The sequence below is a fragment of the Notolepis coatsorum genome (genome assembly GCF_963971535.1).
Source record: "Notolepis coatsorum genome assembly, chromosome: 2".
Lineage (NCBI taxonomy): Eukaryota > Metazoa > Chordata > Actinopteri > Aulopiformes > Paralepididae > Notolepis > Notolepis coatsorum.
The window spans coordinates 6,611,957-6,634,371 of NC_140166.1; the positions used below are offsets into that span (position 1 = coordinate 6,611,957).

At 43.1% G+C, this 22,415-nt stretch overlaps 1 protein-coding gene across 4 annotated transcripts in view; it reads right to left on the reverse strand.

Moving 5' to 3' along the window:
• pcsk5b (proprotein convertase subtilisin/kexin type 5b) overlaps positions 1-20,410 on the reverse strand; it is a 292,169-nt gene extending 271,759 nt beyond the window's left edge. For all 4 annotated transcript variants that reach the window (XM_084338245.1, XM_084338244.1, XM_084338246.1 and 1 more), the window contains exon 1: positions 19,848-20,410. In XM_084338245.1, coding sequence (XP_084194371.1) covers positions 19,848-20,027 — 180 coding nt within the window. In that variant the 5' untranslated portion in view covers positions 20,028-20,410. The remainder of the gene's footprint in view (positions 1-19,847) is intronic.
• Positions 20,411-22,415: the final 2,005 nt, after the last annotated feature.

Here is a 22,415-nt window from a genome sequence, read left to right on the forward strand (position 1 = left end):
TTATGAATGTCATGGCGAAAAAATTTAATATTTATCCCAAAAACGGCGTACGCCGTTGTTGGCGTTCAGCGCATGGCGGGCAAAAACGGCGTAAGTCGTTTTTTGCCCGCCAGTGTGTTAAGCAGTGGTGGAAAGTAACTAAGTATTTTTAGTACTGGGTCTTGTACTCAAGTACAATTTCAAGCTACTTGTACTTGATGGGAGTATTTTCATTTTAGGGAACTTTATACTTTTATTCCAGTACATTTCATGGGGAATATTGTACTTTTGTACTCCACTACATTTATCTGAACCCATCAGTTACTAGTTACTTTGAAGAAAATAGTTTTGCATACAAAACTTAATATATAATACAACATTTAAAAAATTATAAAGATATACATTTGAAGCTCGTCAACTTCAAGAGGACATAATCAGAGCAGCATAACTGGACCACATACCACTTTAACAGAACCTTTAATCAGAGCAGCATAACTGGACCACATACCACTTTAACACAACCTTTAATCAGAGCAGCATTACTGGACCACATACCACTTTAACATAGAGGTCAATGGATACACAAACGTCAAGTATAATGTGCTTTTACTTTAGATACTTAAGTACATTCAATAGCAAATAGTTCTCTACTTTTACTTAAGTAGAATTTGAATAGAGGACTTTTACCAGAGTACTCATTTATCTGAGTATTTCTACTTTTACATAAAGGAACACGCCAACATTTTGGGAAATTAGCTTATCGTCTTCTCCAGAGAGAGACAAGAAGATAGATACAAGTTTCCTCTCTGTGTGCGTTCAGTAGAAAGCTATCTGGCTGCCCGTTAGCCTAGCTTAGCACAATGAATGGAAGCGGACAGTGCCGGTTAGCCTTCGGGAGAGGTGTTAGTTGGACAATGCCTAGGCTAACCGGCACTGTCCGCTTCCATTCATTGTGCTAAGCTAGGCTAACGTGCAGCCAGATAGCTTTCTACTGAACGCACACAGAGAGGAAACTGGTATCTATCTTCTCGTCTCTCTGGAGAAGATGGTAAGCTAATTTACCAAAATGTTGGCGTGTTCCTTTAAGGAACCACATGAATGACTAGTGGATGATCTCCTCGTGTAACAGGCAAGAATGAATGCACGCATCCACACATAACTTACACACGTACACAGCATCCCAGGAACACGGCTCTGGCCACAATTCCTATTGCCCTGGTGAAAATTGGACCGATAGCTAGATCTGGGCTGGGGGTTCACCAGCTGGTCTAGAATCAGTCTAAGCAGGGGGGGGGGGGGGGTTCACCAGCCTGTCTAGAATCAGTCTAAGCAGGGGGCTGGGGGTTCAACAGCTGGTCTAGAATCAGTCTAGGAAGGGGGGAGGATTCACCAGCTGGTCTAGAATCAGTCTGCTGGGGGTTCAACAGCTGATCTAGAATAGTCTAGGAAGGGGGGGTTCACCAGCTGGTCTAGAATCAGTCTGCTGGGGGTTCAACAGCTGATCTAGAATAGTCTAGGAAGGGGGGGTTCACCAGCTGGTCTAGAATCAGTCTAAGCAGGGGGGGTGGGTTCACCAGCTGGTCTAGAATCCGTTGATCTACTGTCTCAGCTTGGGCAGGGGGCTCCGTGTTTAAGAGGATTACCCAGAATTCCTGATGGAGGTGCTCTCTCACTCCATGCCAACTCCTTTCATCCATCCATCCCCCCCTCCCTCCCCCTCTCTTCGTCCATCTCCCAGTGTGTGTGTGTTGTGTCTTTGTTTCATCTCCTCTCTCCAGTCTGTCAACCTGATTATTGTCCTTCTCTGTCACACATTCCCCCCCCCCCCCCCCCCTCTCTCTCTCACCAATTTACGTCTTTTCACACAGGCTCCTATTTAACCCCTGCCTGTTAACCTCCAGCAGCCCACCTACACAGAGGAACCATGAATGCCGCATCTTGTCCTTTTGCACAATGCATTTGAATAAGTTCCCTCCAATAGCGTTAATGAACAAGTCACAATATGTGCGATAATCGATACATTGCAAGTAGTGATGCACGATATATCGGCCGCCGATATAATATCGGCCGATATGGCCGTTTTTTTACACATCGGTATCGGTCCGATATCAAGATAGGGCCGATATTATATATAAAAAAAAAAAAAACTTTTTACATGTTTTGGCCTTAAATAGTTTCAAAATATCAGTCATTTCTGAAAATAAGTTACAAAAGTAAAAAGAATTATGCGTTTTGGAAAATAGCTCTTTATTTGATTATCATAAAAAAGTGTTTTCTATACAGAGATATCGACATCGGTAAATATCGGTATCGGCCAGAACAGCAATATTAATATCGGTTATCGGTATCGGCCACAATTTTCATGGAATACTATACAATAAAACAATGTTACAATACTGTACAACAGGGGTCGGCAATAGGCGGCAATAATATCTGGCCCCTCAGATTTTTTTTTTTTATTATATATCAGACCAACTAGGCTAGGCTATATGTTAGCTATAATGTCCAAATAGAGAAACTACCACCACCTAAAGAATGCTTATTATACTTTGTTTTATCCATGTTGAGAGAGTGAATAACAGGTAGGCAGTGAGGTGCAATGTAGCGCTTGCTCAACATGAAAAAAGTCGGTGGACAGCGCCTGGTGCTGAAATAACAAACAAGCAGTGTGGTGTGAAATTAAAACACCAGTTCAGTAAGTCATTCAAACTTTATCTTTACTTATATAGGACTGACGGCACCACACATGTGAACAGTAACAATGCATTTAAACTAAAGTCAAATCAGAGCAAAAAAAGCTGAATCTGCTTCAAGAAGATGCGCTACATTAGGTATATAAGGAATTACAACGAGACATTTATTAACTAAGTAAAACATACAATTAGGCTTTTAACCCTCTAAAGCCGGGCGCAACACTAGACATGTTTTGTAAAACATTGAATATCTTTGGATTTGTTTGTGATAAAGACTTGCTTTATTGTATCGGAATCGATTGTCATCTAAAAATGTAGTGCATCTCTCAGAGAATGCGCGGATGTAAAGCACAGAATCTTGAAATGTCTAGATTGGTTGTTTTCCCTGGACTGCATCTAATCCGCTGTATCTATCCATTTATCACATATATCTGTCTGTCACTATAGCCAATGGAAATGCTAGAAATGGTCACGTGGACTGGGAGAACCAATGGAAAATTCCTATTGTTTTTCAATAGTCCAGTGCGCTCCACAGAAAGGGCTGTCAGATAGACGCATTGGTTGCGCGTAATGTAAGATAGGCCGATAGAGAGGCGCTTGTCTCTGGTTTTATAATAAAATGGCAAACAGACAAAGGTATAATGTTCAGTGCAAATGTGTATGTCGTTTACAGTTTATTATGCCACCTATGCAGCTCGTTTATTTTGTCCATTCTCTGCCTCTGCCACAAATGTATGTCTTAGTTATAAGGTGGTCTGTCACAGAGTTAAAATGTTTTCACTATCAATATATTAAATTAACCATTGTTTTTGTTTCCGGCCCCCCATACAATGGCTTGGAAACAATTTGGCCCTCGGCCAAACCTAATTGCCTACCCCTGCTGTACAATATACAGAATAACAATCAGTGTCAGACGGTAGTGGTCGGTAGTGGTGAGTATTGCACTTGAAGGGTAGGGTATTGCAGTGTGGGAGAGGGATAGGGGTGAATTGTTAGTGCATACATCACGATATCTGTGTAACTGAAGAATAAATACCCATAAAGAAGCAAAAAGCTAAAATTATGTATTTATTCATAGAATTTACCAGTCAAGATTCTTTAGTGTGGCCAATTGTATCACAAACTGGCCAATTGTACATGAAACAATGTACAACAAATTGCATAGTGCCTCTTTAACACACACAGACCGCATCTTCATTATTATTAACTATTAATTAATTGTCGGAAAACAAAAAGATTACATTTTCAGTCAGTTTTCAGCTAAATAAATAGAATACACAATATACCAGACTCCCAAATTCATACACAATATACCAGAGACTCCAAAATGCATACACAATATACCAGAGACTCCGAGCCGATACCGAGTACCGATCCGAAACCCATCATTCAATTAATAAACTGTATGCCTCACTGTGTAGAAGAGACTGGGATCATTCTTTTGTCAGGCTTGACTTAAAAGATTGCTTTCCTAACTTAGTGAAACAAAATGTAACAAATTAACACAGATATAAATGTACTGAATTATTATTTATTATTCAAATTAAATTTTTGATGCTTTGATCGCCAGCAACCGCCTTCATTTTAAATACTACATATGTTGATCGGCTGGATCGATATGAAATCATTGTAGGATCAAGGTGGAATTGACGTCAGATAGTCCTTACCTTTGATTGGGGTGATTCCAAAAAGAATATTCCAATCGTCTGATCGCGAGTTCCAGTATTGATGTCCATCGGGTCCCTGACATGAAATGGCACAAGATATGCCTCAAGTGTAATGAACGCGTTTCAAAGTGCTCGGATGAAGCGATTTACTTGGCTTGGTCTAAATTCTCCGCCCCCGGACGACATTATATGTGACACACTAGGGCCGTCTTAAATACTTCGAAGCTTCGTTCGATGGGCATGGGAATTTTTTTTTTATATATACCCAGGCAGCGCAGCTCCCGACTCATTATTAATTTAATTAATTAATCCAATCCACTTTATTTATAGAGCACATTAAAAAACAACAAAGTTGACCAAGTGCTGTACAAGTCCCACAACATAAGTTAAAAAAAAATATATTTTAAAAAGAATATAATTTTTTTTGAAGCTTCGAATTAAAATCGAATCTCTGCCCCGAAGCTTTGAAGGTCAGCCCTATGACAGTGTGAAATAAGGTTTCAAAGGGTGGGCGATACTGCCACCTATCAGGATTCGGCCGGTATTCCACTCTCGGGGTCTCAGAATGAGTTCCAATGGTAACACCGAGGTCCGTGAGCCTGTAATGAATTAAAAAATCTAATAAAAGAAAAAACAGCCAAAACCGACTATACTCGGGTATGGTGCTCAACCGCTGGCGAGATAACCCGACTTTACTCGGGTATGGCGCTGAATGAGTTAAGGAAGCATTTGAAATGTTGCAAAAAGAATCAGATAAATTGGACGTGAATGAGTTGTGTTTCCAACAGTTGAGTCAAGGTGAACAAACTCTCTACCTGAACACAGAACGTAGCAACGTTAGAAGAAAAAACCATCCATTGAGATTTCAGATGTTAACAAAGTTTTCCTTGATGATATAATTTGCAGTTGAAAAAAGGTAATGCTTTGCAATATCGTGATATTACAATATCGTGACTCTAGTAGGGTGATAATATCGTATCATGAGGCCTCTGGTGATTCCCACCCCTAACGTCACATGGGCGCAGTTGGCGGTTCTGTCAGGGGAAGTTGTGGTGAAGGGAATTTAACCTCATAAAACGCCTGTCGTTGAACTTCTCTGCTCACATCGCAGCGACAACCAGAACCTGCAGATTCCTCCTGAGCAATGTCAGAAGGATCCGCCCCTTCCTGACAAAAGAAGCCACCCAACTCCTCGTCCAATCAACAGTCATCTCCAGCCTCGACTACTGCAACGCACTGCTCGCTGGCCTCCCGGCCACTGCCACCAAGCCTCTTCAACTCATTCAGAATGCAGCGGCCCGCCTGATCGCAAACCTACCGAAGTCGGCCCATGTCACCCCACTTCTTAGGGACCTGCACTGGCTCCCCATTGCTGCACGAATCCGCTTCAAGGCCCTCGACCTGGCATACCATGCGGCAAAGGGAACCGCTCGTGCCTACCTCCGGTCAATGGTCTCTAACTACACACCCTCAAGACCCCTACGCTCTGCATCTTCTGGCCGCCTCAGACCTACTCCTATCCAAGCTCCGGGAGGGTCATCATCAAAGAGAAGTCGCCTATTCTCAGTCCTTGCCCCACAATGGTGGAATGAACTACCCACTAGGGGTGGGAATCACCAGTTCATCACGATACGATACAATAGATTCTTTGGACAACGATACGATATTTTCCGATATCACAAAGTCTGCCACGATACGATTCGATTCAGGTGCCTGCGATCGATATGAGACGATATTATATGCCCATTTAACACAATCAGTAACATTTAAATCAACAACAAAAAAAGGCAATGGAAATATCATTTGACATTTTTTATCTCTTCCAGACATTTAAATGAAAAACAATCTATTGTTTTTAATACAAATAGACTTCCTGTTCACTGTTTTTGGTTCGATATTAATATCCTATTCACTGTCACAGCGCTGTATTTTGGCTGGAAAAGGCATATTGGGAGTCAGAAGGTGCAGTACCGGCCAGATCCTGGTAGTGGGGCTATCTCGAGAATGCAGTAACCTCCCTCCTTCCCAGTCCCTAGTGGACCTCTGCTGTTCTCTCTATCGCTCTATCAGCTTAGCTTAGTTAGCTTACGCTAACGCAACGTTAATTTCTGTATTTAACGCGACGTGGGCATAAAGGAGTGGCGAGGATGGAAAGCATGTTAGATGCATTTGACCCCTTGTGGGGGAAAAAACAGGCACTTATTTCGGGTCGCAAAATAGGCGGACTCTGAAGCAATGCTGTCTAACGTTAACACACGCTGAGCTTGTTGCAGCCGGGCGGATATGCTCACAGGGGACTTTCAAAATAAGAGTATCGCAATATGAATCGATCTTTTTACGTTGCATCGATCCTATTTGATAATAGATCGATATATCGATCCAGATCGATGTATCGTCCCACCCCTACTACCCACCCCAGTTAGGACAGCCGAAACCCGTCTAATAAAATAAATATAAATATAAAGTGTGTTTAGGTGTTCTAAAGTGTGGAGAGTGGGTGCTGCAGTGTGTTTGTTTGTTTAAAGAGAGTGTGTGCGTGTGGATGTGTGTGCTGTGTGCATTTGATGTAGGGCTGGGCGATAAAACGATAACGATAAATATCGCGATAAATTATTTCCTCGAAATAAACATGAAACGTGGTCGCAAAGTTTCGATATATCGATTTTCCAAGTTTGGCTCCATTCAGCCTCGGCTCAACACACTCACTAACAACAACCAACGTTACGTGATGACGTGACGTGCTTACGCACCACAGCTCCAGATGCGCCACTGTTTTGGTTTAGGACTCAAGGCTGGCGCTAGGATAATTAGCTTGCACAGCTCTATGTTATATATTTACGTGCCGTGTATGCGTGTGACGTGAATTCTGATGCCACAGTTATAGTAGTGTGTGGTATACGGTGGACGTCGTTGCAATGTATTCTGGCGGAACAGAGTATTTTAGGGATATTTAGGACATTTGGATACATGCGTGGCTAGTATAATTAGCTTGCACGGCGCGATTTTATATATTTACGTGCAGAGTATGTATGTGGCGTGAATTCTGATGCCACGGTTATAGTAGTGTGTGGTATACGGTGGACGTTGTTGCAATTTATTGGGGCGGAACAGAGTATTTTAGGGATATTTACTAGTACATTGTCATGGGATTGTCTCGCTCTGGCTAACTGCTAACGTGCGCGGACTGATGACGACATCAACTCGAGACATTCGCAGCAGAAAAACAAGTCCATCGGCGCCGGGCATAATAAGTTAATTAAACTTGACAGACATTATATCGACGATAATTATCAATATCGAGTTATATGAAAATAATTTTATAATTTTATCGCGATAACGTTTTTGGCTATATCGCCCAGCCCTAATTTGATGGTTGTTGTATAGTGTTTATTGTTCGTTGAGCAGCCTAACCCTAACTAACCTTACTGTCAAACTAACCTACACTGTAGCACTCAACACTTTGATGAACATTGTTACTCAGCTGATAAGAGTTGTACCCTTCCTGATGACTTGTCGTACAGAACTTGTAAGTCGCTTTGGATAAAAGCGTCAGCTAAATGACAATCTTTTTTTTTTATCCACATTTTCTCTCCATTTTCTATTTTTCTCCCATCCCAATTTCGTATTTCCAATTCTTCTCTCCCCCGTCTTGAACGTTGCTAGACTATGCCTCCCACTGGTCGGCTGTAGTGAGGATAGAAGCCTTGCATCACGTGTCTCCTCCGGTACACGAGGAGGCAGCCTGTCGCATCTTTTCACCGCAGCAGCTCGACCTCTCAGTGGCGAGGAGTAACGCGTGGGAGGCTCACGCTGCCCCCGATACTTCCTGTTTCCACCGCACCGGCGTCACCCAACTGACCTGTAGGAGTCGCTGTCCACAACGTCCAATCCCCACCCAACGGCTTACCCACCCTCTAACACTGCCAATTGTGTTAGTATGACGGCTGGCCAAGCCGGTAGCAACACCGAGAGCTGGGCTCGATACCAGCATCTCCTGCGTTAGTGGCGAGCGCCTTGCCCACTGCGCCACTCAGCCGCCTTCTAAATGACTAAATCTAAACTGAAGGTAAATTAGACACTATTCTGGAACCATTTGTAGCAGATGCAGAAGTCTGGTATTTTTTTTAAAGGAAACACTGAATTTTATTTCACAACAGGAGGAATCACTGACTGATATTGTCATAGAGTTACAGAGGTTTGAACACACTGAAATAAAGTTTTTTTTATTTGCAAACAGATGCTTGTAGATCCATCTACTCTATAGTTATTAGCTGCTGGGGCCATAGTCTGAAGTCTTACCTAGAACATGTCCAAAGTCGATAACAATATCACATGTGTTTTACACATCTTTATGTAATGGTATGTTTAGGTGTTTTTCCAATAATGAGTGAGAGGAGTCAACACTACATCAGTCCCCCCTCCCCCACTAATCTCTTTTCACATACACCACCCGTTCCCTACAGTACACAAACAAACCCTCAACCCCCATTAAGCCTAAAAAAAATAATGGTTTGTTTCCGGTTGCCGACCGACCCTGCCGATTTAGGTGCGACTAGGGATGTCCCGATCCAATCACGTGATCAGGGCCGATCGTGATTTTCCGAAGATCGGGATCGGCAAAAACAATAATAATAAAATCTGCCATTTCCCCCCCCCCCCCCCCCAACAAACATGACCATGTTCACGTCTTAAACTCATACTGAGGCCTTAGTTTTGGTTTTAAATTGCATATCATCATTCATTTATTTATTGTCACACAGAGCAGAAGAATTTTGCCAAAACAAACCAATAGTATCCAGCTGCAGAACGGCAGACCAGCCACACTCTCAGACCCAAACGCATTTCCTTTTATTTAATTATACATCAAATGATTTATGAAGTTAACTTTTCACCTGGATAACGTCAACATTCAGGGTGAATGTAATGTGAGAAATTGGGATTAAAAAAAAAAAACAAAAAAAATGTATTTGGGTCTGAGAGTAGAGCTGCCGCGGTATTGATAATTTCCTTACCGCACAAATTTGCGTAATATTTCATACAGCCGCAATATAACCATTTAGACTAGAGGAACCCGGAAACCGAATTCCGTTGCCCTGGCCTGAGAGGTAGTTACTAGTGACTTCCTGTGAATGAAAAACTATTATTTATATTTGATATATTAACATTATATTGTGCATTGGAAACACAAACACTTAAAATGAATAAATATTATTCATTTTAAACATGTTTATTTTATTTCTAGGGCTCTAAAAAAAAAATTAAAAAAAAATCTTCTTCTTCAGTCTTTTAACCAGGGAGGGCGGCGCTCTAGCGCCCACTATCGGTCGGCCGCCACTGCTTAGGAGCGACAACAACAGATTAGCGCGACTTGCGTTCCGGAGAGAGGTGCACTGTTCATTCTCTTGCGTACTGTACGTTTTTACCACTTCAGTCTCAGAAAACCAACTCAAGTAAGATGTCATTCTTTTCAGAATTTCATTGGCTACACAAACAGGCAATCATTTTCAGCATCAGTGGTGATTTGTCCGGTCATTGAGAGGTGAAACCGGAGGTGGTCACTTTTTTTAAACTGACATTTTAACTTTCAACCGATGTGTTGGTTGAGAGACTATAACAGAGTGACGCAGACAGACGGCTGTATGTGTTGACGTGCAACGGCCCATTTTAAAGAGGTTAAAGACAGCATTCTGCTACATAATTTCAGGGCGTTTATATCCATTCTAGAATCGTAGTGCCATGTGATTAAACCAAACAGATTATCATTCGTCATTATTTATTCGACAAATGCGTTTCCATCGATTGCATGAACTATTTATCATCAACGTAGAAAACAATATCATCAACGAAGCCATAGTTTCTGTGTTTCCCCCGAAGGGGATGAAACACCTATCGTTTTTGTGCTGATTTGTTATTATTAATCTTCTTCTTCAGAAATTTTTGCACAAATTACCATGAGATGGTAAATTGTAGAGACATGAAATTCTGCCCATTGATTGATTGTGATCGATTTATTGACTCAAATTGCAGAAACAGCCTTAACACTTTCAGTGCCAGCTGACGAGAGATCTAGTTTTTAGTCGTTATTTTTTTTATTATCGATTTCCATTCATTTTTCATCAATCTAGCCTCACGTTACCAGTGGGGATCTGTCTGAACTCGAACAGGGAAAATACCGACCCCTATCGTCTCTCCGGATGGTACTGCACCCCTTTGGATTGGATTGAATGAAAAAAAAGTCCTGCTTCCACATTTTACTTGTCAGTAAAACAAGTAACCGGAGACGATCGAAGTCATTGCCCACCACCAGAACAGCGGAGAATATGTGTTTCCAGTACCCAGCGTTGGATCAATAAACGCGATCGATATTTGGAATGGCGATCAGGAATTGGAATAATCTTTTTGGAGAACATCTGATATGAGGTAAGGAATCCATTTTACCAGTCTTGGGATAATCAGAGCTATTTTCACCTGTGTGCCATATGTGTGTATGTGTGCGTCTGTGTGTGTGTGCGATCAGGAAATAAGATAATTGATTTCAGCCCGCTTCTATCACGTGCATAAGTACACATATACTATCGATAATTTATTTGAAAACAATTAATAAATAGGCCGAAAAATGACAACGTGTTGTGTATTCCAGTAAAGGGCGTTTATCACATAATCTTTATTTTTTTCTGAAACTTTCAAAAAACTAGCGTATTTCAAAATGGTATAAAACGGAAATGAATCGATTAAAAAACAATCCGTTTCGACAATGTTGACTGCAAACAAGTCATTGATAAGAGACGGCCATATTAGACACAGCCATAATTTAAGATATAGTTTATGCGTTCGCAAATATGTGAGTGGGTGGTGGCACGCAACGGGGTTCCAGGGCACCGCATGGCTGGCACGGAAAGTGTTAAACGTAACCTATTTGCATCACAGAGTACATTTCATACCAGTTTCCATTCTAGCCCTTTGAACGACATTCTTCATAATACACATGAAAACACTTGGATGGAAACACTTTATTGTCATATACTTTCAATATTTTCTCATTTGGAATATTCCACAGTGTGCGTGTGTTTGTATGCGTGCACACAAGTGAGTGTCAAGGTTCACATTAGCAGAGCAGAGCAGCGTTTTATTATCGCCCCCAAGGGAGAGCGTTTCTCAGTTGACCCCAAAACCAGGAAGTTTAGTGAAGCGCTCTGGTCCACGAGGTGTCATATTGAAGTCTCCTTATTGAGATGGAAATGAGAGCAAGGGGGTGTGTGTGTGTGTGTGTGCGTGTGTGTGTGTAATGCTTGCAGTCCTTGGGGAAATTCCTAAAGGGGGAATGTCGGGGGGGGGGGGGTTTCTACACATTAAGTTCCCGTAAAAGACAGAAGCAGAGGTAAGTAGGACCATTAGAGCCCCACCACCCTCTGGGGAGTACAAAGGGGGGGGGGGGGTCCTTCAATAGCTGTTGACAAGGCTACCCCACAACAACCTGTCAGAATGCCCCCCCACCCCCACACACCCCTCCCCCACACTTCACGTTCTCCACATGCATGTCAAGACAAGCGGTTGGCAAGTGCAGGCATGAACCGACTAGCGCCGTTTTGGTAGCCATGCTTCGGAGTTTGTGTGGGGTCTGCCGTGGGGTTGTTGTGTGGCATATTTTCCACTTACCACGTAGAAGGGCCAAATGCACGCTCTTTAACACATTCAGGGCCATTGGGGTAGGGCTGGGCGATATGACGATATTATATAAATATCGGGTACAGTTCATTAACGATACACTTTTTTAACGTATCGTGGATATCGTGATGTTTTGCCCAAGAGGATTGTGTCGCGTCAATCTGGTCCACCCCGTTCAAACTTTTGAACAACGCCGCTCCCACACACACACTACTGCATCAAAGTTAGTACTTATGATTAACAAAGGCATTCGTTTTGTGGCATCAACATTATATAGTTACACGTTATATAGTTACAAATCAGCGTATTTACCCAAACATAGCAACGTCCGATGACGACATAGATAGCAAGCGTTACTGTTCATATCTCAGTCCGTGCCGAGTTGTGCGTGCCCATTCTGCGGTCTGTTAATAAAGTTTTCAATCAGACAGATGTATGGAAAGGCTTTTATTATAACATTTGTTGCAGTAAAATCATTATGCCTCGTTGTCATGCTGCGGTGCGCTAGTAATCACTCGTCGGCTGCGGTGAGCTGTTGTTGTTGTCGTTGAGCTGAGCTCTCGTTAAAATCAATGGAGGGCATTCAGGAATGTAAAAAAAGAATAGCGCTGCTTGCCGATTGGTGCTAAGAACAGCAGGGCGGGTACAAGCGGTGTGACGTAATTGGCAGACTCGACGGTCAATCAAAATTATTCTGTTGCCGGCTGAATGATTGAATGAATGAACGTTATTAACGATTGCAGAATGGGTACAATACAGTACAGCTCAATACAACAACAGTGGACTGACTGGAGGATGAAAACCAGAAAAGACTTTCGGCTTTTTTACATAAGGGTCCTCCATTTTCAATTCATCAAATCATTTAGAGACATACAAATATACAGTAGTTTCATAAAAATGCTAAAATCCTATTGATTGATTGATTGATTGATTGATTGATTTAAAACTGTATTAACATATTGCAGAATGGGTACAGTACAGCTCAATACATACAATTGTTAAGGGGATGCAGACCAGAGAAAGACTTTCGTCTTGTTTACATCAGGGTCCCCCATTTTCAATTCATCATATTTCATATCTAAATCATATAATATCTCATTGCTAAATATATGCAATATATAATCTAATAATCCAATAATCTAAATCTAATATATAATATAAAAATGCTAAATGCATGGGTATTTTATTTTGTCTTTAATGTTAGCTTGCAAACTCAAATACTGTCTTGGTAAGCCTCATAATGAATTGTTTGGGGAAAAAAAGAAAAACATCGTGATGCGTATCGTGTATCGCCGAAAGGTCAGAAAATATCGTGATATCATATTTAGGCCATATCGCCCAGCCCTACATTGGGGCCTGTCTAATCCCACTCTATGAGGCCAGCTTTTCATTACAAGTTTGTCACTGTGCGTGAGGTTGTTTGTAGAGATAAATCTATATTTTATATTATTGCTATGTGTCCATTGTCATTGTCAATTGACAGTATAAACCTTCCCTTCAATATGCCATAAAGAAATACATTTTTCATCAATACGTTCCCATTTTATAGCGTCGTGAATATGAATGTTATATCGGAATGGTCTAGGGTAATTCCTGCAAAGCTAGTTATAGGGCGCTAAGCTAATAACGTTAAATCGATGGCGTTTCGGCCCTACACAAGCTAGAGTTAAAAATCAAAATGCATATGATCGGTAAGTAGGTGCTGCCGATCTGCATATCTCAGCCCCCTCTGTGGTTGTAGCCACCGCCCACAATCAACAATTACCTCAACAACGGAGCGAGTGGAAATAATGTGAAAGCGGTTTCCCTGTCACTGACACTTCCTCAAAAGAGAGAGGGAGAGACAGACAGAGGCTCTCATACGGTGCGACTCGGAGTAGTTACACAGCATTTCATGTTCCACCATGAATGCATGAAGGGGGGGGGGGCGGGGGAAGTCATTTCTGATTATTGATTACCAATAACGGCATTCGTTATTGCAACATCATATGCTGACCGGGTGGATGGCTATGAGAACAAGGCCCGATCAGACTGAAATTGACGTCAAATCGCTCTTACCTGTGGCCGGTTGCATTCCAAAAAAATATCCCAATTATTTGATCGCCATCTGGTAGATCGATATGTCCATTGGCTGATGCTATATTCCTTTACTGCATACTGAATTCGGCGTAGCAAAAAGTATTCCAGGCGATCTGGTAAAGCCATAGCTTTAGGCTAACAGAAAAGTTAACCCAGAGCGAAAAAAAAGTGACACCCGGTCTGCAATAGGGGAAACTGCATTATCGAGACAGCGCCAATACCAGGATCTAGCCGGTACTGCACTTTCGGAGTCCCGATATGCCGTTTCCAGCCAAAATACAGCTCTGTGACATTGAGTAGGATATTAAAATGAAATAAAAGCAAAACAGAGTTTACAACATATATACGTGGTTGGCCTTCAAAGGATGGCGCCCAATCACGTATATATACGTAACGTGGTTGGCCGCAAATCGGTTAAGGATGGCGCCCAATAGCGTATATATACGTGGTTGGCCACGAAACGGTTAAAGAGTTTCAATGATGTTGCTAAGCGACCACATAACCCCCCTCCTCCTCCTCTTACAGAACTTGTACGGGCCTTGGTTGTTGGAAGATTGTGATGACATCATGATAGGAGGAGGTAAGCTGCGTTCATGTGGGGTCCAGGAAGTAGCATGTGAACGGCAAGGTCTGATAAAACCATGTCAGGAAGTCGGTTCAGACAGAATATCATGAACATAGAAAGCAATATCAACGATGTAGAAAACAATAACATCAATGTAGAAAACAATAACATCAATGTAGAAAACAATATCAACATAGAAAACAATATCAACATGGAAAACAATAATGACGTAGAAAACAATATCAATGTAGAAAACGATACCATCAACATAGAAAACAATATCATCAATGCAGAAAACAATATCAACGTCGAAAACAATATCAACATGGAAAACAATATCAATGACGTAGAAAACAATATCAATGTAGAAAACAATATCAACGTAGAAAACAATATCATCAACTTAGAAAATAATATAATCAACGTAGAAACGTAAAACCAGGTTTTACTTCTCGGGCATGCAGTATCGTTATAACAGATGGACTGGGGACACTCGGAGCAGCGTGGATTAGGTATTTTGGACATATAACGTTGGATCAATAAACACGATCAATATTTGGAATGGCGATCAGGAATTGGATTAGGAATTCAGGAATTTTTGCACTACATCAGATGTGAGGTAAGGACTTTATGTTGCGAATCTTGGGTTAATCCGATGTTCCTTTCACCGCCATCGGAGCGTGTGTGTGTGTGTGTGAACAGGGAACAAACTTAACTTTTTGACTTACGAGCCATTTGGCTGGTAGATTTTTAAAAGTACCAGCCGGGCAGATTTTTTACTAGCCAAAAATTATAAATAGCTTTTTAGTATATCGCCATGTGTTATTATTACATATATAATACTCTCATATGCTATTTTCAATTAATATCATAAACAACATAAGGAATATTAGCATAATTTTGAGTGGACTGAAGGAATGAGTCAGCGTTAATAGTTTTAAATGCAAATAATTTATTGAAACATAGAAGTGGGGTCGGGACACAGTGTTTCAACTCACCACCCCCGCATCATATTGTAGTCTGTCTTCAAACTTCCACACCTCTCAAATTTTTTTATATTTGAATATCAACATTATCTGTCCATCCTCAGTAATCCTCAGTTTACTATAATATACTCCTGTCCTGAGTCCTGACTAGTGTGACTCCGTCGTCTTTCCAAACGCACGCACACACACACACACACACAGGGAAGGGTAGAGTGCCCCCCCCCCCATTTCCCTTTCCTCAGTGCTGTTTATGGCTCTGTCTCGTCTGATCATCAGGATTAGCTTGTTAGCTTACGTTAACGTTGTAGTGATTGGTACATAAACGTTCATTTCGGGCGATGTGGGCATAAAGGAATGGCGACGGTGCAAAGCATGTAGCTGCATTAGACTCGTTGTGAGAAGAAAAAAAACATCACAGACTTATTTCGCGTCTGTAGGCGCACTGCTGTGTTAACGCTGCTCTGTTTAACGCTGCTCTGTTTTCAAGAAAGTGAAACACGGAGTGGGCGGATATCATATGACTCGCGGAGTTGCTAAGGGTTTTTCAAAATAAGAGTATCATATGAACCTGAACGTTGCTAGCTGCCGGAGCCCAGATATTATGACTGGAGCTGCGCTTGGGGCGGCAATGAGACCCGCACAGGATTTTCAAAATAAGAGTATCGATATGAACTACACGCCAGCTGGCGGGCAGACTATTATTGTTAGACGCCAGACGGTAAATCTACACGCATTTGGCGATGGGCGCCTAGTTATTTTGTTCGTTGTGTGAGGTTCGCGCCGACCAAAGTACAGAGAAGCGATTTTTCAGACCCCATTTCTGTTCACGCATGACACATAATATCGATAATCTAGCGTTTATTTGAAAACTATTCATAAATCAAGCGACAAATGGCACGATTTCTAACGAAATATAGCTGGAGTTTATTGAGATGAGACAGAACGCTCTAGGAATATATTCATATTCATCACGGTATAAAACGGAAATGTATGAAAAAATTATCCGTTGACTGGAAGCAACTCACTGACGATCAACGTGTTATTTAGATCTATTGCTATTATATTTGATATATTTTAAGCACTCGCAAGTAAGTCCTATCCTACATTGGATAAAGCACTGGCGCTGAGGGCCATCAGCGCCCTCTGCTGTTTGGCCCCCAATGAGTTAAAGGGGAACTATCTTACTATTTCTTTCACTATTTGGGCAATTTTACACAATTCCTGTGAGTCTATGGAACACATCTGTAAGGTTTTTTTCAAAAAAACACATTGTTTTGTATTTTTAATCAAGTACTCTAGAGCAGCATTTTCGGCACTTCCAGATTCCAAGCTGGTTTTGGCTGGGCTCCGCCCATACTCGCAATGCGCTTTGAGTGACAGTCACCCACAGTCTGCACTGGCAGATAACTTTGGGGGGAGAGATAGAGAGACTCATTAATTTTGCCGCGGGGGGGCATAATGCCACAGGACAATGCATTGGTAACTTGTTTCAAATGACAATATATACCCCCGTGAATAGTATTGCACGGATCGGACCCAAGGACGGAACGGAGCTGATTCGACCCCGATGGTGAGTGAGAAAGCACCCTCAATGACAGGGAAACCGCTTTCACATTATTTCCACTCGCTCCGTTGTTGAGCGAATTGTTGATTGTGGGCGGTGGCTACAACCACAGAGGGGGCTGAGATCAGCAGATCAGCAGCACCTACTTAGGTCAGGGAGCGAGTCAATTCTGAATGGCTTGGTTCAGTGGGGGAGGTTCTTGTCTGAGCTGGAGAAACAGGAGGAGCTAGAGATTTCACATCTAGTCAGTGTTGGTACAACCCCACATTGCTAGAAAGCAATGCAAACCACAGGAAAGGGCCATTTATAAGATAGTTCCCCTTTAAGCGCATTTCTTAGCACAAAACCGTTCATAAATCCTCACTATTTCATGCAATTGTCATGACCTTTGGACATTTTCACCATAGGTGGGGAGAAAAAGGACCGGCTCATCAACATGATGCAAACCCTGTTATTGTGTCAGATCTTACGTCAGTGTGTTATGTCAATTACAATAAGGTGCATCAAAACAGAGAGTATCTCCTTGCTCTCTGGGGTCTTTTAAAAAGGGTCAAACACTATGTTGTGGAGACTCAAGGAAGAGGAAGCTCCACTAACTAAACCTGTCCGAGGACAGGTACAGACCCTGAACAGCCTGGCACAGACCAGTCCATAGGTCTGGTTGATGACAGGAACAGACAGCCTGACCACAGACCAGTCCATAGGTCTGGTTGAGGACAGGAACAGACCCTGAACAGCCTGACCACAGACCAGTCCATAGGTCTGGTTGAGGACAGGAACAGACCCTGAACAGCCTGACCACAGACCAGTCCATAGGCCTGGCTGAGGACAGGAACAGACCCTGAACAGCCTGACCACAGACCAGTCCATAGGCCTGGCTGAGGACAGGAACAGACCCTGAACAGCCTGACCACAGACCAGTCCATAGGTCTGGTTGAGGACAGGAACAGACCCTGAACAGCCTGACCACAGACCAGTCCATAGGTCTGGTTGAGGACAGGAACAGACCCTGAACAGCCTGACCACAGACCAGTCCATAGGTCTGGTTGAGGACAGGAACAGAGGAGAATGCAGGACATTCCTTCATACAGACATCAAAAGAAGAACACTGTGGCAACTTGGCAGAGCGATTCACAGGACTAACAAAATCGCTCTCCCTCTCTCTTTGTCTATCTTTCTGTCTCCCTCTCCATCTCTCTCTCTAGCGCTCTCCGTCTTTCTCCAAACAAAATAGCGGATCAAAAAAAAACAGCCCCCATAATATCATATGCACATTAGCGGATTCTTTTATTAGGTTAATTTTAATTGGATCCTGAAGAAGGCCAGCTAAGCAATCCTGTCGCAGGTGAGGGGGGAGGAGCCAAAACTCCATGCAAGGTCATGTAACCCTGACACCATGACTGTCACAGTGTTACTACATTCACACCAGTTCACCAAAATACTAAAAACAAACCCCCAACAGCGAATCCCTCCTAAATACCAAATCAAACTGAAACAAATCACTGTGAAATTACACGAAGGTCCAGAGTGTCAAAGTAACGATCGCAGATGGTCATTGATTGACTGAATGAAATTATTTATCTATCAATCTGATGCCCAAATGCTTTTGTAGTTAACCGTTCCTCAGTCCATGAATAAAAACTCCCTCAGATGCTAAGAAACTAAAATACGTCTGGTGAAAATCTGAATCCACAAGCTACCGACCGGTGTCATGGTGCCCTGACCGTAGACTAAAGGGAACCCACCTCTACCCTACCTCCGACGGCCAAACCACGTGATTAGAGATTCGTATGAATGAGTGAGCCCTCGCCTGTGCGAAACAAAACCTGCGTTTAACTCCTATATATACACGTTTGGTTTCCATTTGTAATGCTTGCACAAACATGAAGAAGTGACCTGTGTTTTGAGTTGCGATGCGTCAGAAGAGTTATCAATGGCTCATCTTCCATCTATAAGTCAAACTCTTCAAGCTATGATGTGCTTACGTCCAAAGACTACAGTGGGCTGTGTGGTCAGAGAAATTACAGATGGGGCCTTTAACTAAACAAGCTAATTGCCATGGGGCCCAGTGAGAAAGAGGCACCTGTTGTAGCTGAACACCGGCCTGCAATCACTGCTCCTCTCTCTCTCTCTTTGTTCAAAGAGTCCATCTCTCTGCCCTCTTCTACCCCCCACCCCCCACTCTGTATCCCACGAATGTGTGCCAGAAATGGGCCAATGCGCCAGAGAGGGACCCGCGGATGACTAGCAGGAATAGCCCTATATACCGTTTGGAGAGGCGGTATAGCGAGCACGTTCGGGCTAGTCCCGTGTCAGGATGTGATAGTGTTGGGGGGGGGGGGGGGGGGGGGGGAAACTAACCTTGACGTTTGAACTTCAGTCGGAGGAGTGAGACAATGTAACTTTTTTTTAAAGGGGGGGGAAAGCCCCGACAATCAACGCGTAACGTGTTTCCCCCAAAATCAACGCACAAGTGTTATTTCTAACAAGGCATAATAAAAAAATAAAATAAAAAAAAAAAGTGTTTCGCTGTCACGTCCATTTGTTTATAATATGGGTCGATACAAATACACACGCGGGTCAATAACAAACACGCAAGTAATCCAAAAAGATACACAACTTTGAGGGGGATCCACACACATGACCTACCTGTCCCATGTTTCGGTAACCGTATTTTTCCGCTATCCAGTCCGCGGCGTCGGGTCCCCCGGCTATCCTCACGGCCCAGTGGTTGGTGTAGATCCGAGCTCCGCACGGCGGGGAGGTGAAGCCGAGACACAGCGCCAGGACGCACAGCAAGCCCCTTCTCACGGCGCCGCTCCACACCATCTTTCAGATCAACACTTTTCCCTGCCGACTCGTCTTCTCCTCTCCTCTCCTCTCCCACCTCCTCTCCTCCTCCTCCTCCTCAACAACCAAACTTATCTTCTTCTGACTGGAAGCCCAACTTGTCCGTTCAACCTCCACATAAACACGCAAAGAGAGAGGTTGGAGGGAAAAAAAACAGAAGGAAAGACAGAGGGAGAGCGAGAGGGGGAAGGAGATCTGCAACGCGCTCTCTCTCTCGCGGGGGAGACGACTTCCAAGTTTTGCGTTCGGTGCTTGTTTTGCGCGGCGGAGGAGGGTCGCGTCTGAGCGCGGAGCTCTGGCTCTGGTTTGTCTCTTTTTCTATTGGACAACTAGGATGTCGGCTGCTCGCCTCCAGGGCTGCTTTCATGTGGCGAAATGGCTACAGCGCCTCCTCCCCCAAATAACTAGCGCCACACACTCCCGGAGTAGAAAGAGAGACAACTAAAGCCGCGGGGCTTCCCTGCCTCAGCCGAGCTCCGCTGGGTCTTAAAGACACACCCGTTCAGGGGTGTCGTGTCAAACTCAATTACCAAGGGGGCCGACATGAAAAATACAGATTTACTGGGCCACACTTAATAACATCTAGAAAATGTGTATTCTCCTGAGATCACAGGCTTAATTGGTCATTTTGTTCATTTATTCAATTTGTGCACCAGCTCAATATATTGTTGTAAATCCCCCAAGGGGATCAATAAAGGAATATCTTATCTTATCTTTTTTTTTTTGATCCACTTTTTCTCCCATTTTCTATATTTTCTTCCATCCCAATTTCGTATCATCCAATTCAACCCTCCCCTGTCACGAACGCTGTTTCTTGCCTCCCACAAGCCGGCTGCAATGTGGACTAAGTCATACATAGCACAAGTCCCCTCCGGTACTTGAGGTAACAGCAGTCGCATCTTTTCACCTGCGCAGCTCGATCTCTCAGTGGCGAGGAGCAGGGGTGCAGTCGTAATATGGGCGAAGGCCAAACGCCCGTGCACGCGCATACATGTTCCCTCGGTTGCGCACAGAACAGATGATACACCTTGTCTCATCCTTCCAGTCGGGAGATCAAGCAACCCCCCACCTACAGGGCTTGTATTTGGTTGTCGGTATCCTATTATTATGCAAATGTAACGGATATGTGCCGCGATAGTGTGACTACGGCACATAGAAGTGTGTAAAACTCACTCCCCAGAGGCAGATAAACCGAGCGCTTAGAGGGGAATTCCCTTCTTGGCGCAGCGGTTTGCTATACTGGCCCCGGAGCAGACGCTCGGGGTTCGACTCCCACTCGAGGCATGGTCAAAGTTTCGTGACGGGTACTAGGACGTACCCGTTATACAAAGTCTAGGTGATAAGTGCCGGCGGCCGGGGTATACGGCGCGACGAGTCATTTTTGTGTCGTCGCGCCGGCACTTATCACCTAGACTTTGCATAATAATAGGATGCGCACACTTCGGCCTCAGTGACGAAGCCCAAACGTCGTTTGACCGCGTATGCCCAGCACTGCACCCCTGGCGAGGAGTAACACGTGGGAGGCTCACGCTGCCCCCGACACTTCCTGATTCTACTGCGCAGGCGCACCAACCGACCTGTAGGAGTCGCTGTCCACAACACCCGATCCCCACCCATCAGTTTCCCACCCCCTAATACGGCCAATGTGTATTAGTATGAACGACCAGCTAAACTGAAAGCAATGTGGAGCGCTGGGCTCGAACAGGCGAGCCCAGCGTCTCTGCATTCGTGGCGAGCGCCTTGCCCACTACGCCACGTAGCCGCCCTTATCTTATCTTAAATGCACTTCTGTTCATTGGCATCTCAATTGGTTCTATATTTAAAAGGTGGGTAAGGAGGCATAATTGATGTATAATTGACTTATTATACATTATTATTATTTATATTTTTACAGATTTAAATGACACTATATAGTATATTGTATATTAGTATATTGTATAGTATATTGTATGGTAACTCAGTTACTTCTTCTCTGCATTGAACATTGTACATATAACATATGTACATACTGAACACTTGTGTCTACGTACGTGACTTCTATTTTATACTGCTATACTTATTTTATTTTATTTTATACTTATCTCTTTTTGTCTAGCACAGTCTCTGGAACGTAACAGAGAGAAGCATTTTGTATAAAAGTATTCTGTACTTCTGTATGACAACTAATAAAGAAACTTGAACTTGAACTTGAACTTAATGTCGCACCAAAAACGACCAAAGCAAATTCTTTGAAAACTACTTGGCAATAAAGACCTTCCTGATTCTGATTCTGAAAAGGCAATGCAGCACCCCGTTCTCCACACATTGTCCCGAGTGCATGTCTGTGGAACACACACACACACACACACACACACACACACACACACA